At 40.9% G+C, this 16224-nt stretch overlaps 1 protein-coding gene across 1 annotated transcript in view; it reads left to right on the top strand.

Moving 5' to 3' along the window:
- Positions 1-7074: 7074 nt before the first annotated feature.
- The window catches only part of LOC120916769 (mucin-2-like), a 198160-nt gene continuing 189010 nt past the window's right edge, over positions 7075-16224 (top strand). The window contains exons 1-3 of the mRNA XM_040327709.1: positions 7075-7160; positions 11423-11669; positions 15314-15428. Coding sequence (XP_040183643.1) covers positions 7085-7160; positions 11423-11669; positions 15314-15428 — 438 coding nt within the window. The 5' untranslated portion in view covers positions 7075-7084. The remainder of the gene's footprint in view (positions 7161-11422; positions 11670-15313; positions 15429-16224) is intronic.

Genomic DNA, 16224 nt, shown 5'->3' with positions numbered 1-16224 from the left:
ACGACTGCATCATGCGTCCACATTCATAATATTCATTTTATGGTCAACCTGGCCAAAAAAAAAAAAATGGCACAAAGAACACACCAAAATAATTAAATACACATGGAAAAAACTTACTTCTTCTTCGAATCACCCTATTAATTCTGTAAAGTTGGTGGGGTTCCCTTGTTTTTAAATCCGACCACCTTTTGCGCAGGTGCTCTCTGCTCCTGGTTTTCCCAAACTTCCGCTGGAGCCTACGGATGACCTTCTCCATAATTTGGGCTTTTACTTTATTGGGATGCATGTAGGGGCCATGCTTGGCATCATAGTCCTCCCTCCTCAATATGGTGACCATCTCCACCATTTCATTAAAGCTCATGTTGGAGGCTCTGCAGCGGAATCTGCGGCGTGGTTGGGCCTGGCCTGCCTCCTGGCTTGAGCTAGAATACACCTCCATGTTGTCCATCTTTTCTCACTCACCAAACGACAGAGAAGGGGCGTGGAAAGGACGATACCGAACGTCAGGGGCGGGGTGTCGTGCGGAGCGTCACGCGTGCGTAGTGTAAAAGGGATGGGACGTGTTTGTAAACGGCGTGCATAGTCTGTGGAAGAAGGCGTAAATCACGATCTTTCCTAACGACGAGACGTAAGTTTTTTATTCCGACTTTATTATAGTGAATAGGGAATGAGTTTGTGGGCTAGTTAGGGGAAGTAAGCTAGTGCCTTTAATTACATTATGTTTTGGCTTCTGTTTCATGTGCAGAAAGAATGGATGCCTTCAAGGATGCGGACTTCCTGACAGAATTCATCCAAAAATGGAAGGAACATCCAGTTCTGTGGCAAACCAAAAGCACAATAAATAAAAACAAAGATGCCAGGGAGAAAGCTAGACAGAGCATGCTTGTTTTTGTGAAAACAAGGGTCCCCAACGCCACAACAGCCACTGTGAAAAGTAAAATCAATTCCATCAGGGGCACCTACAGGGCCCAACGGGTCCAAGTCCTGGCCTCAATGAGGTCTGGGGCTGCAGCTGACTCCATATACAAACCAACCCTGTGGTACTATAGTCAGCTGCAGTTCCTGGACGACCACATTGAGACCAGGACATCCATGTCTACCCTTCCCCCAAGAGGTAGCTCCCAGCTTCCCAGCAGCCAATCCTCCAGTGTTCCCTGCAGACAAGAGCAGGCAAGCTCGGAGGAAGAGGAAGAGTTCCTGGAGGACCCCAATTGTGAGCCATGGAGAATGGTATGTGTTTTTTGTATGAATTTAGTTAGTAGATGACAAGTATAGTAATAATGGTAAATGTATGTTACTATTGTTCTAAATTCTATGTGAATCTCGTAAGTTTAGGGATAGGATCAATAGTCAGTAGTGGGAAAACATGATGGGGTCAAAATGGGCAAATTAATAATGTTTATGAAGGAGTGGGTGGCATTTTCAGATAGGCCAGTAGGGGGGAGTAACGCAATACACCTGCAAGGGGTCCCAGATGGAAGACACCCTTTTTGAGTACTATCTAGTTGACACTAAATTGAATAAATTAATTTTTGGGGAAAAGGCCACTTATTTACTAAATTAGGCATGCAACAACCCACATAATTCCAGGGGGACCATGTCTGAAGGTGTTTAAGGGGCCACATAATTAAGGATGGCGACCCTGTGTGTAATATATATTGACATTCAATTTGCATCACTCATGATTGTAAAAATGTGTGTGATTAATGACAAACACAAATAACATATGTTCCTTTTTTTGATACACAGGCAGACCCAAGCCAGGAAGAGCCAGGGCCCACAGGGAGCCAGGAAGAGCCAGGGCCCACAGGGAGCCAGGAAGAGACAGGGCCCACAGGGAGCCAGGAGGAGCCAGGGCCAACTGCAAGGCAGGAGGTGGCAGAGCCCACTGGGAGCCAGGAGGTGGCAGGCCCCAGTGGGACCCAGGAGGCACGCCGGCGGGATACCATCTCCCGGATCCCTCCATTCCGCAATCCCAATAAACGGCTCAGGAGTATGCGACAAATGGAGGAGGAGACCCAGGGCCTGCTTCGCCAAGCTACTGCAGCCATCCGAGAGCCACCCAGTGAAGTTGAGGGGTTCGCAGCGCTCATTGCAGCCAAGATGTACAATCTGGAGCAGAGCCAGCGTGTGCGCTGCGAACTCCTCATCTTCCAAGCCATAACCATGGCATCCCTGGGGCAGCTCGATGACGACACCCACATTGTGCGGATTGCTCCTCCTGTCCTTGCTGCTCCTCCTGCTCCTGCTCCTGCTCCTGCTCCTGCTCCTGCTCCTGCACCTGCTCCTGCTCCTCCACCTCATGAGGCTGCTCTGGCTCCTGCCACCTCATCTCCTCCAGGAACCCAGCCCCCAAGGACTCGGGCTACCGGGAAGGCTGCAGGGAAGACTGCAGGGAAGGCTGCTGGGAAGAAAAGAAATAATACGGTGCCCCTGATGGAATTTTAATGTGGACTCACAGGCTGTATTTGTGGCTTCGGGGACCCTTGTTTTCAGAAAAAAAACAAGCATGCTCTAAAGTGCTGCCTACCTTGGCATCTTTGTTTTTATTATGTTGTGTTTTTGGGTTGCCACTTTTTTTTTTTGAAATTTTTATGAATACTAAAATAAAAATTAATTTTTCAGCCAAATTTCAACATGTTTCTTTATTGTAGATTTGAGAGATCAGTATTGAGTGGGCAGACCCATTACAAAATAAATAATGCAAACATTAACAAGGTAAAAAAACATGCTTGTGGGTGAGTTAACTAAAAAATTAGGTTGTTGCAGACACTTCACACACTCCTAAATAAAAACAAAATAGAGATTACTAATCAAATTGGTGACAAAAATAAAAAAATAAAAAAAAAGGTGGACCAATATATATATTTAAAATGTTTAAGATGGAAGATACAACTAAATAACAGAACACAAACATAAACATTATCAAACAAGAAAGAAACTAATTAAAAGCTTGTCATAACTATGCAACAAGATCAGCCGCAACAAACGTCCATTTCTGGGTAGCAGTTAAAAGCAGGGGTTAAAGAAGCGCTTTATTTTCTTGTCTATAAGCTGAAAAACACCTTAACGAATGTGCTGATTCCATTCTGAACAGTCGTTTTACATGAATGAGCGCTGCCGTCTCCTAACTTGCTTCTGAGCATGCGCGGGCTTAAATCGACGTTTTTACGTACACACGGTCAATGTTTAGAACACAGAAAACGACGTCGGCCAAAAACGACACATAAAATTGAAGCATGCTTCAATTTTTTTCTGTCGTTTTTTAGAAGACATAAAACGACGTTTTTGCCCACACACGGTCAATTAAATTGACGTTTTTGAAAATGACGTTTTTTTCCATCGCAGAAAGCGATGGTGTGTACGCGGCATTAGGCCTCATACACACGACGGGACATGTCCGATGAAAGACCGTTTTCATCGGACATGTCCGCTGCCGGATTTTGGTCTGATGGCTGTACACACCATCAGACCAAATTTCCCGCGGACAGCGAACGCGGTGACGTGGCCGCGCCGTCGCCGTGACGATGACGCGGCGACGTGTTTGACCCTGGAAGGTCAATGCTTCCACGCATGCGTCGAATCACTTTGACGCATGCAAGGGCTTTCGGCCGAGCGGACATGTCCGGTGAGTCGTACAGATGACCGAACATGTCCGACGGACAGGCTTCCAGCGGACATGTTTCTTAGCATGCTAAGAAACATTTGTCCGCTGGAAACCTGTCCGATCCGCCGGAAAATTGTCCGGTCGGCCGTACAGACGACCTGAACATGTCTGCGGACCAGTTTCAGCAGACATCTTCGGTCGTGTGTATGAGGCCTAACTATTTAACATTGTTTGTTTATTGAATTTACAATAATCAGAGCAGCAGCGGTTTATTCGTTTCTGTGTACAGTTCATTAGTTTCTGTGTACACACACCTGTGGCGCTGGTATTTTATTTAATCACAGGCCTTCTCAGTAGATGATTGGCCGATACGCGTCTAGAGGGAAGGAGCTGATAACGTGACATCTAGCCAGGCACTGTGTGTAAGACGGCGGCGCTACTGTGGATTTTTTACCTGTGGTTTTAAAATGTTTATCCTGTAAGTGTGATTTGTTTTTGGGGGCTTTAAATAAATTTTGTATACAGAGAACACTATGGTCTCTCTATTTATTATTTACATGTCCTGAAATCCCTGGAATTTTGAGAAAAAGATAAGAGGTTGTTTGTTTCCCTGGAAGTAAGTGTGCTGAGTTGCCAATAAGAAATAGCTGGATTACCTGCCATTGATTGTTTAACCGTTTGTGGACTGCCGCACAACGATATACGTCGACAGAATGGAATGACTGGGCACAAGCGCGTACATGTAGGTCCCCTTTAAGAACCCAGCCGTGGGTCACGAGCGCGCCACCGGAGGTTTTCCCCCGGGTGTTCCACGTTCAGGTCAGAGAGCTGAAGAACGAGGAGAGGTAAGTATAAACAAACCTTTCCCTGTTCTTCTCCGTGGCTTGTCACTGATCGTCTGTTCCCTGTCATTGGGAATGACGACCAGTGATGTCACACACTCAGCCACGCCCCCCTACAGTAAGAATCATAAACTAGGACACACTTAACCCCTACAGTGCCCCCTACAGGTTAACCCCTTCACTGCTATTGTCATTTTCACAGTAACAGTTTGTATAGCACTGAAAAATGACAATGGTCCCAAAAATGTGTCAAAAGTGTCTGATGTATCCGCCATAATGTCTCAGTCACGATTAAAATCGCAGATCGCCGCCATTAGTAGTAAAACAAAAATTAGTAATAAAAATGCCATAAAACTATCCTGTATTTTGTAGACGCTATAACTTTTGCGCAAACCAATCAATAAACGCTTATTGCGATTTTTTTTTTACCAAAAATATGTAGAAGAATACGTATCGGCCTAAACTGAGGAAAACATTTTTTTTATATATTTTTTGGGGGATATTTATTAAAGCAAAAAGTAAAAAAATATTGAATTTTTTTCAAAATTGTCGCCCTATTTGGGTTTATAGCGCAAAAAATAAAAATCATAGAGGTGATCAAATGCCACCAAAAGAAAGAACGTCAATTTTGTTTGGGAGCCACGTTGCACAATGTCAGTTAAAGCGACGCAGTGCGGAATCTCAAAAAGGGGCCAGGTCCTTTAGCTGCATAATGGTCCGGGGCTTCAGTGGTTAAAGGAGGAGATTGTGTAAACTCGAGGGGAGATTTGTTATTGAGTTTTAACTCATCTGGGAGGTGAGCTCAAATTTTATCGGTGGTGGTGTGCACTCCTTTTGCGGACGAACGATCACAGTGGTGGATTAGCGTTGAAACACTGATCATAAGAGCCTTTATTTATTCAATTCAAATGTATTTATTCAATTTAATTTATGGACTATTTATCACTCATGTTATGATTTATGATTATATGCAAGTTTATTTTATTAGATATTCCAGGCATACCCCACTTTTATGTACACGATGGGGTTTATTTACTAAAGCTGGAAAGCGCAAAATCAGGCTCACTTCTGCACAGAAACCAATGAGCTTCCAGCTTTTATTACCAGGCTTAATTGAATAAGCTGAGGTTAGGAGCTCATTGTTTTTTATGCAGAAGTGAGCCTGATTTTGCGCTTTCCAGCTTTCAGTAAATAAACCCCATTGTGTACTTAAAAGTGGGGTATGCCTGTAATAGGTTTATACACGAAGCGCTAAGTTTAATATATATAAATATATATATATATATATATATATATATATATATATATATATATATATATACATATATACATATATATATATATATATATATATATATATATATATATATATACATATAGTGGGGTATGCCTGTAATAGGTTTATACACGAAGCGCTAAGTTTAATATATATATATATATATATATATATACATATATTTATACAGGATTTCTGGGCAGTGAGAAATAGAGTCAGGTATTGGATTTCAAATATTACATATCTATCTACTTATTTAATGTGTATATATAGATATAGATATATATACATATATATATATATATATATATATATATATATATATATATATATATATATATTTGTGTAGCATATTTTAGTGATATAATGTGATACTTACAATAGGACTGTTACATTAAAACTGTAGGGAAAAAAAACATGACAGTGGAGTTGTTGCCAATAGCAACCACTCTGGTTTCATGCCTCATTTTGTGGAATAGTTAAAGTGACACTAAACTTTTTTTTTTTTTTCTTTTTAGTACTTTTTTTTTGTTTTCAAATCTCCAAATTCCTTTTTTTCTTTTTTTTTACTGCTGCGATACGACTTCTTGTTCCCCGACTTCCCTTCCTGAGGGTAGCTACTGTATGTTTGTTCTTAATGTCCCACTCCGTGTACTATTAAGTAGTAGATGTGTATGGATTACATTTAGAGAATAATGATATCATTTAGTCTCATCTTAAGTAAGAATATTGATTGGTCACAATGAAAACACTTCTAATTAATTCTTATTTTCTTTTTTGCATACAAATAGCAACATACTATTACTAATCTTTACAGAAATTACACAAATAACACAAACTTATAACGTAAATCTAACATGGTCAATGCATAAGCTTTTATTATATAATGTTATAGATTGTTGCAAGGCAATAAACATGAGAAGGTAACATTATTACCATACTCTTTTTTTTTTTTTTTTACATGGCTGGTTTGTTAGCAGATGTGTTTGAGATGGAATAAAAAAAAAACTGATTCTAAAAATGAAATTGCTGATGTAGTCCATGTCTGGGATTTTGACTGCATGAAAAAATCAACACAATGAAGTTTAAAAGGAAAGGGTGATTTGCATTTGTTAACATCATCACCTAAGTAGACAGGTTTGTCCAGCAGTTACTTGGTTAAAAAACTGAATACCTTTCAGAGATCCCTTCCTCATAGCTTAAAAATGAAGAAGGAAAAAAAAGTAATGTTTGTTGATTGTAAAGATTGGATATTTCCCTACCCTTCCTGGTGTGAGGTCACTAACATACCAAATAGTCTTATAAATAGCAAGAAGTAGCTGTACCTTATTCTACTGAATATTGCTCCTGGGGCATACAATGGGGTACCAGGCTGCCAGCGTGATGGTGCTGTGGCTGGCACAGGCTCTCTTTGGTGTCGTTACTATGGATTCAGGTATTTTTTCCTCTATGACTGACCCTTTATCTCATAGAATTTGGGTATTATGTGCAATAAGATAACAAATTATTTAAGTAAAGATAGCAGGGTAACAAAATTACATAATACGGTCTAGCTGCCAATGTCTTGTTTTAGCTGTATTTGTTATTTTAGCTAATTATAATTTTCTCTTAAAAGTGGTTAATTCACAAACCTAAATATTTCCAGGGGGTTTAATACCCTTTTCATGAAATAGCTATTTATATACTGATTATTATTGTATCATCACTTCAAATAGCTCTTTCCCTGCTCTCCTCAATAGACACCTTATTGAAACTCTCAGGTCAATATTATTTTGAAATGTATCTATATCACAAACTTTTTTTTTTCTTTTAATTTTGAATAGAGCAAGAGAATTGTTAAAATGTTGGGGGAAATACCCTCTAAATTTGTCCTTGTGAATATTGGCAATGGGATAGACAATTTTAATTCATATCCTAAATTTTACAGTTATGCCGCATACACATGACCATTTTTTCCATCTGAATAACACATTTTTATTACTTTTGGACAGCTTGGCAAGGTGTTGTTATTTTTTTTTTAACGGTTTCTGACTCCACTGGGTAGATTTTCCCTCACTTCCTATTCCCATAACACCGCTTTAAGAAAAAGGAAGTAGGGTTGATAATGAGACAGGAAAGCATGGACAGTAGTTCTTTTCCCTTTTGTCTATGTTTCTGATAGACAGACTCCCTATGGCTTCCTGTCCTGATACGGAATGAAGGAAATCACCCCAACATTCTAACCCTTCTCTGCTCTATCCAAAATCAAGTTATGCCGCATACACACAACCGTTTTTTTTTGTCGGAATAAACTCCGACATGTTTTTCCGACGGACTTTCGCTCAAGCTGTCTTGCATACACACGGACACACCAAATTCCGACCGTCAAAAGCACGGTGATGTACAACACTATGACGAGCCTAGAAATATTAAGTTCAATGCTTCCGAGCATGCGTCAAATTGTTTTCGAGCATGCATGTTTTTTTCTCTGTCGGAATTACAAACAGATTTTCCAATAGAATTTTTTTTCCGTTGGAAAAAAACAGAACATGTTCTCTTTCTAAGTCCGTCGGAATTTCCAATGAAAAAAAGTCCAATGGGGTATACACACAGTCAGAATATCAGATGAAAAAAATTCCATCTGACCTTAGGCCTCGTACACACGATAGGATCGCCAGAGGACAACGGTCTGAAGGACCGTTTTCATCAGTCCAAACCGATCGTGTGTAGTTATTTAACCTTCGGTCAAAAAAATGAGAACTTGCTTTAAAATTGAACCGATGGACGCCTAACCGATAGGTCAAAACCGATCGTTAGTATGCAAAAGCATCGGTTAAAAACCCGCACATGCTCAGAATCAAGTCGACGCATGTTTGGAAGCATTGAACTTCGTTTTTTTCAGCACGTCGTTGTGTTTTACGTCACCGCGTTCTGACACAATCGTTTTTTTAACTGATGGTGTGTACGCACGACAGACCATCAGTCAGCTTCATCGGTTAACCTATGACAACGGTCCTTCAGACCGTTCTCATCGGATGGACTGATCGTGTGTACGAGGCTTTAGAGCCTGCAGGAGACAGATGCAGCATCAGACCAAATCTGCATCCACCTATGTGAGTATAATTTTGTTTTTTCAGGAATCCCAAACTTCTCTTTTAAATGTAGCTATTTCAAGTAATAAAACTTTCAGTAAATTAGAAAATATTTTTTTCACACAAATAACCCATGTAATGTAAATATTGCATGTTTTATGCTCTAGTGAATTGATCCTCAGGTATGATTAGCTATTACAAGGAAAGGTACGGATGAATTCAGTGCTACTGACATTAACAGAACTAGCAATTGTATGAAGCCAGTGCATGTTCTTACTTATCTGTATTTATATTAAAAACGTCATTAAAAATAGTATACGTTTCCTATAAATGTTTAGAGAACACTTTATTTGGTTGCTATTGCACTAATCAATTTAGCTAAAATCTTTTATGTTTTTAAATGCTTGCTTTTCCATATGTTTATGCTTTTATTAAATGTAGAAATGTAATAATCAAAGACTGGAGGGTGCTTTGGATTTGATTCAGCCTCATTCAACCTTTTGGCCCCATGCACATATGAATATGAATTTATGCTGCATTTGTTTTCTGTGAAAAACTTTGGCTTGAAAAAAGGGCAATTAATATTTTAGCCAATAGAATACATTTACATGCATACGCACATACAGTACAGACTAAAAGTTTGGACACACCTTCTCATTCAAAGAGTTTTCTTTATTTTCATGACTATGAAAATTGTAGATTCACACTGAAGGCATCAAAACTATGAATTAACACATGTGGAATTATACATAAAAAAAAAGTGTGAAACAACTGAAAATATATTTCATATTCTAGGTTCTTCAAAGTAGCCACCTTTTGCTTTGATTACTGCTTGGCACACTCTTGGCATTCTCTTGATGAGCTTCAAGAGGTAGTCACCTGGCGCAGCACCCCATCACTCTCCTTCTTGGTCAAATAGCCCTTACACAGCCTGGAGGTGTGTTTGGGGTCATTGTCCTGTTGAAAAATAAATGATGGTCCAACTAAACGCAAAACGGATGGAATAGCATGCCGCTGCAAGATGCTGTGGTAGCCATGCTGGTTCAGTATGCCTTCAATTTTTAATAATTCCCCAACAGTGTCACCAGCAAAGCACCCCCACACCATCACACCTCCTCCTCCATGCTTCACGGTGGGAACCAGGCATGTAGAGTCCATCCGTTCACCTTTTCTGCGTCGCACAAAGACACAGGGGTTGGAACCAAAGATCTCAAGTTTGAACTCATCAGACCAAAGCACAGATTTCCACTGGTCTAATGTCCATTCCTTGTGTTCTTTAGCCCAAACAAGTCTCTTCTGCTTGTTGCCTTTTTTTAGCAATGGTTTCCTAGCAGATATTCTACCATGAAGGCCTGATTCCCACAGTCTCCTCTTAACAGTTCTAGAGATGTGTCTGCTGCAAAAGGTGGCTACTTTGAAGAACCTAGAATATGAAATATATTTTCAGTTGTTTTACACATTTTTGTTATGTATAATTCCACATGTGTTAATTCATAGTTTTGATGCCTTCAGTGTGAATCTACAATTTTCATAGTCATGACAATAAAGAAAACTCTTTGAATGAGAAGGTGTGTGCAAACTTTTGGTCTGTACTGTATATATGAGTGTATGTACATAAATTATGCTCAGCATGCTGAAATAGCCTTGCTAGACTGTTACCATGCATAGCAGTAGACAATCCATGGATCATATGATTTACATTTCCGGATCTTCCGCACTAGTGAAGGAAAATCTCACACAATTTATCTTATTGTTTGGTTGGGAAGAAGTAGTGAGACCACCTTTACAGTAGCAGCATGCTCAAAGAAGGGGATTTCACATAATTGTGCGGATTGGTCTTTTGCTATTAACATGGATAACTAGGCCCAACTCTGGGAACTTTTTCTCATAATTGAATGGGCCCCCAGGTGGTGAAAAAAATGAAAAATACTCACCTTCATTCTGGAGCAGCCACTTACAGAACATATTTTTGCCACAAGATGTCCTGAGTGTTCCTGGTTTAATCATGTCAAATCTCATGGCCTTACGTGTGTGGGCGTTACCATAGTACCCTTAAGACCCCTTACACCGGGGCGGTTTGCAGGCGCTATTGAGCAAAAAATAGCGCCTGCAAACCGACCTATAACAGCGGCTGCTGTTTCTCCAGTGTGAAAGCCCGAGGGCTTTCACACTGGAGCGGTGCGCTAGCAGGACCTCTCCAAAAGTCCTGCTAGCCGCATCTTTTGAGCGGTGAAGGAGCAATGTGTTTACCACTTCTCCACCGCTCCTTCCCATTGAAAGCAATAGGAAACCGCGGCTATACCGCCGGCAATGCGCCTCTGCAGATGCGCATTGCCGGTGGTATTAACCCTTTTTCAGACGCTTGCTGGGGGTAAAACCGCACCGCTAATGGCCGAATACCACCGCAATTCCAATGGTAAATTTTTAGCAGCGCTTTACCGCCACCTCCATTGTGAAAGGGGCCTTATTCATAGTGTATTGATGTAGAAAGTAGCACCGGTGTCACTTTGTCGATGCGTATGTCTAACTCAGCTTCGAACCTAATGATTTAAATTATTTGGAACAGAATTTTATAAGGAATATTTAAGTGTAATCAATGATGACCATATATACTGTCTCCTAACAGGTCGAACCCGTAACCATGGTGACTATGTCTGCAGTACTTGGGGGAAATATCACTTCAAGACATTTGATGGTGATTATTACGAATTTCCTGGCAACTGCACCTACAACTTTGCTTCACACTGTGGGGGTTCCTATAGCGAATTCTCGGTTCATATCCAACGATCAACTGTCATAGACAAGATCCTCATCACTATCAAAGATATCAACATTGAACTGAGAACCAACATAGCAGTTGTAGCTGGATCCATGTAAGTCACTCCAAAGTATTTCATTATGTTTTTGTTGAATGTATAACAACATTTTTTTTCATCTGTTCTGTAGGGGAATTAAAGTGGGTGTAGTGCAAGATTTAAATATGGGCGCCAGTCACCTTTTTTTATTTTTATTTTTTATATTTTTTTTTTCTTTTTTTTTTTTTTTCTAGTGTATTTTGTGCGTGTACTCGAGAGAGAGGAGCCGGACTGCAGGAGTTGGGAGTAGGCAGGCCTCCCCCAGAGGCAATCTGCCATCTTTCTCCATGCCCCGGGTGGCAATGGCGGGTGTGTGAGGGGGTCCTCCCACACAGCCCGCCCTACCTGCTCCGCTTTGAAGCCCAACGGGGCAGAGGGACTCCCTATAAGGGAGTGAGAGGATTAGCCCACTCAACCAGCCCCGTTAGTCCTTTGCCTCTCTTTTTAGAGACCGCGTGGTCAAAGTGCATGCATGTTAACCCAATTTCGAGTGCGTGTAAGTGTGGTGGTTTTTGTGGTGGGGGGTGGGCGTACTAAGCGCAGGCTTACCTCGCATAGCACACCCACCGGGAGCCGGGCTGAGACCACCAAACTCAATTCACATGTAGCCGAGACCGGGATCCGAACCCCTAGCTGCAGAGGTGAATGGCTTGTCAGCGCAGTGCCAATCGCGTTGAGCCACCGCAGCTCCCGGCGCCAGTCACTTTTGAAAATGAACAAAGAGAGTTTTATTTCTCTTAACAGGAACGGGGGGAGAGGGGTAGGGCACTGGACACCATTAGGCAAATGCAATAGCAAAGAGGCAGACTCTGCAGACAAAAAAAAATAGAACTAAGCAGACAGCAATACAGAAAAAGAGCCTTTAAGCTGACTGCAGCAATCTGTTTTTGTAGCAACTGCTATCTCCTATAGCAACAACTTCACTCACAGTATCCCACTGTAGATCCTCAAGCTTAGCTCCCAGCTACCTGCTGGACTTCTCAAGATTCACTCACAGCTACCCGCTGTATTCTTCAAGCTTTACTCACAGCTACCTGCTGTACTCCTTCAAGCTTTGCCTCCGGCAACAAGAGTGGTTGTCCCTCTGGCAACTTCTTCTTCCTTGCCTTCTGGCAGTAATTAGGCTCCCCTCGGGCTGAGCCCTTTACACGTGGCTAGGCCTCAGGCTTCAGGCCTACACCTCAGCTGCTGCTCCACACACACCCACCCAGGCTGCAGCCTGGGTAGAAAGAACCCAGATCACCTTACTCTCTCCAAATAAATAGTCTGTCCCAGCAGCCTCATCGGCCAAAGAAACTCCTGCTGATTGGCTGAGAAAGCACATTCACTCATAACCTGAATTCCCTGTAATCTATCATACTTATGCCAAAGTTAACAGTGCCACCTATTGACAAAAGAGAGAATCACAATTCCATTCAGCTTATGAGAAAACTATCTGATCAAACTACAAATTAGCCAGGCCAGTTACTACTTAGCACCACTAAATTTACTAGCAGCCCTGTTTAGGACAAGGGTGCTACAGTTAGGTTTTATTTAAAGATCTTTTTAAGACTGCATGCAGTATCATTAAAATAAAAGTTGATATTAACCAGTGGCGGCTGCTGATACTTTTTTTGGGGGGGGGCGCAAACCCCTCCAGGTACTTACCTGCAAACTGAGCCGTCATCCTCGGCAGTCATGGCTTCCGATACCCGGCGGCTTCCGTGTTCCATCTTCAGCTTCCTGATTGGGCCGGATGCGAAAACCGGAAGTGACGAAATGGCAAATTTTGATTCGCTAAAGTCAAAAGTGGGAGGATTCAGGGCACAGTGGACTGCGCCCTAAGCACAATGTAAAACAAGCCAATTAGAGCCTCAGGCTCTAATCATGTGCTTGTTTAACATTGATGGACCTAATAGACTTCTATTATTCCAGCGCCCCACAGTGCACTGCACACACATAGAACAATTTATTTTTAAATAATTCAGAATATGAATAACATTTTAGAAGTTTCAGATGTTAAAAAATGTTAGTCATATTATAATTTATTTAGAAGTAAATCGTTCTATTAATCGCTTTCCGATTGGTTCAAAGCTGTGGGGGGCGGTGCCCCTGTGCCCCTTATGGACCAGTGATATAAACCCAATAACTACAATTTCATATGAGCTTTAACATGTGAAGTGATTTCAAAAGTTGTTTGCAATTGTTTACAATTCATGTATTTAATTGAAAGAGTACCTGGTGATCATGCCATGAATATTCCTGTTCAGGCCTCAGATGGGGTTAAAAGAGAATGGGATTGTGTTTATTTAAAAATCATACTCATCTAGGTGGATGCAGCATCGGCCCTATGCTGCATCTATCCCCCACCGTCTCTAACACTGAGAACCGAGCGATCAAACACCGCCGATCAATCAGGTTCTCAGAGCTTCCTGAGCAGAGAGCTGTTGACTGTGACAGTCACTGGCTCTCTGCTCTGCCCCACCCCCCCGCATTCACTGGAGCACTGGGCTGTGGAGGGGGCTGGATGACCAGCTCAGGCTGTCAGTGGCTCTCTGAGAGGCTGAGCTGGATGCCGGTCCAGGCATGTGGGTGGATCGTGGATCCCAACCATATGGTCAGTATCTTTCCCGAGCCTGGAGCAGCTCTCTAATATCGGCCGACAGTGGGCTTCAGCCTTCTTTTTGCTGAAAACAGGTCACAGGAGTGCAGAACGATGGTAAAGTAATGCAGGTTTCTGTGTCTACTCTCTGTCTCCAGTCTCCTTTTTGCTAGTGAACCAGCTTCACCAAACTGCTGATTTATTGCCCAATGAGCAGGCAAGTGACAGTAAAAACTTTGAAGATTAGAAAATAAATATTGTATCCAATATCAAAAATTTCACATAATGCTCCAGGTGAGATCAAGCTCCACGCTCCTTGATCCCATCTAGGATGCTGGCTCTGCTAGTCTCTACAAAATAAATCAATTGTACCATCAACAGGAATGGCACACACCAAGATGCAAATTGATATTGTCCCTTTATTATAATACTGTAGCTTGCAGGAACAAATTTTATTATGACATGTTTCTCTCTAGGCACAGTGGGTTGATTTACTAAAACTGCAGAGTGCAAAATCGGGTGCAACTGTGTATGGTAGCCAATCAGCTTCTAACTTCAGCTTGTTCATTTAAGCTTCGACAACAACCTGGAAGATTACTTTTTTTTCTATTCAGAGCTGCACCAGCTTTTGCACTTTCAAGTTTTAATAAATCAACCCCAGTGATTTCTTAAAAAATGACAAAATCACTACCATTACACTATGGTATAGAAACATGACTTTTAACCCCTTCATTTTTAAACATATTCATATTCATTGTGCAATACAAAAATAAATAAATAAAAAAATCAAAAAACATTTCGTAAATATCTATCACAGCCTTTGCATTGGAATGTCTAATTAGACAAAAATATAATTTTCATCTTGGTGAGCGACATTCTTGTTGCTGAGACAGGAAATATTGTAAGGTTTTAGCTGACTAAGCATCGTGTTGGACATTTGGCAAGTGAACAGAATTGCACATCTGGAAAGTTAACAGCTCAGTTCAGTTTGTATTCCATTAGATAGATGCCATTAATCCATGTTCTAAATGATTTTTTTTAAAGAAAACTTATGATTATCTGAATCTTTTGTATCTTACAGTGCTATAACACCATACTACAGAGATGGGATTGTCATTACGAAAAGTGTTGCATACTTTAAAGTGTATACCAAGACGGGTTTTACTCTCATGTGGAATAAAGGAGATGCCGTTTTGGTGAGGAATCTTGTATTACCAACCTCAAATCACTTCCTGATTTCTCTGACAGATTATAGGGAAAAACACCACTGCAAAGCATATAATCTTTCCTTTTCTTTCATCTTTTAGCTAGTATTAGGTAGTAAAATTCAACTGAACTTGCTCCGTAATGTTGAAGATATTTTGCCACTCAATCATGCTACTTTAATTCTGAGTGTCAGGAACATATCTCAACATTTATGTTCACAGGGCATCCTAGTCACCCTATTTTAATCACGATAGCATCATGAAATGTGTCAAGGCAGATGCTGATTGTATAAGAACATGATGATAGATGTGCTTATACAAAATTATTTTCTAATTCCCATAATACAGTAACCATCGTGCTGTGATCTGAGATATGTGATATGAAATACACAGCTGAATGGGTAAATTGTTGTTAGATCTCTGGGGTAGGGATGTGAAAATGGCTCACATAACTTTCACTCCTCCCACCAAGTTCTTGGACAACCATCATCTGCTTTAACAACATTGCATAAAAACATTGAATTTAGGTGACTGGGTTACCCCTGTGGCTATAAATACGTGGGATGTTTCTGGCACCTATTTAAACTGGGAAGACAGGTGGATGATTAATAAAACATCACCAACATTAGAATATTATGACTTGGATAAATGAAAATCTCCATGGACATACATATAAACATAGAAATGTGATAGCAGAAAAAGACCATGAGTAGTCCATTGAGTCTGATTTTTTTTTCCATTAACCTTATTGTCTGACTATAAATTTATGTTCATCCCAATCATTTTT

The sequence above is a fragment of the Rana temporaria genome, chromosome 11 (assembly GCF_905171775.1).
Source record: "Rana temporaria chromosome 11, aRanTem1.1, whole genome shotgun sequence".
NCBI classification, from domain to species: domain Eukaryota; kingdom Metazoa; phylum Chordata; class Amphibia; order Anura; family Ranidae; genus Rana; species Rana temporaria.
Note: the sequence above shows the minus strand (reverse complement) of the source record. Positions and strands in the feature narration are given on the sequence as shown.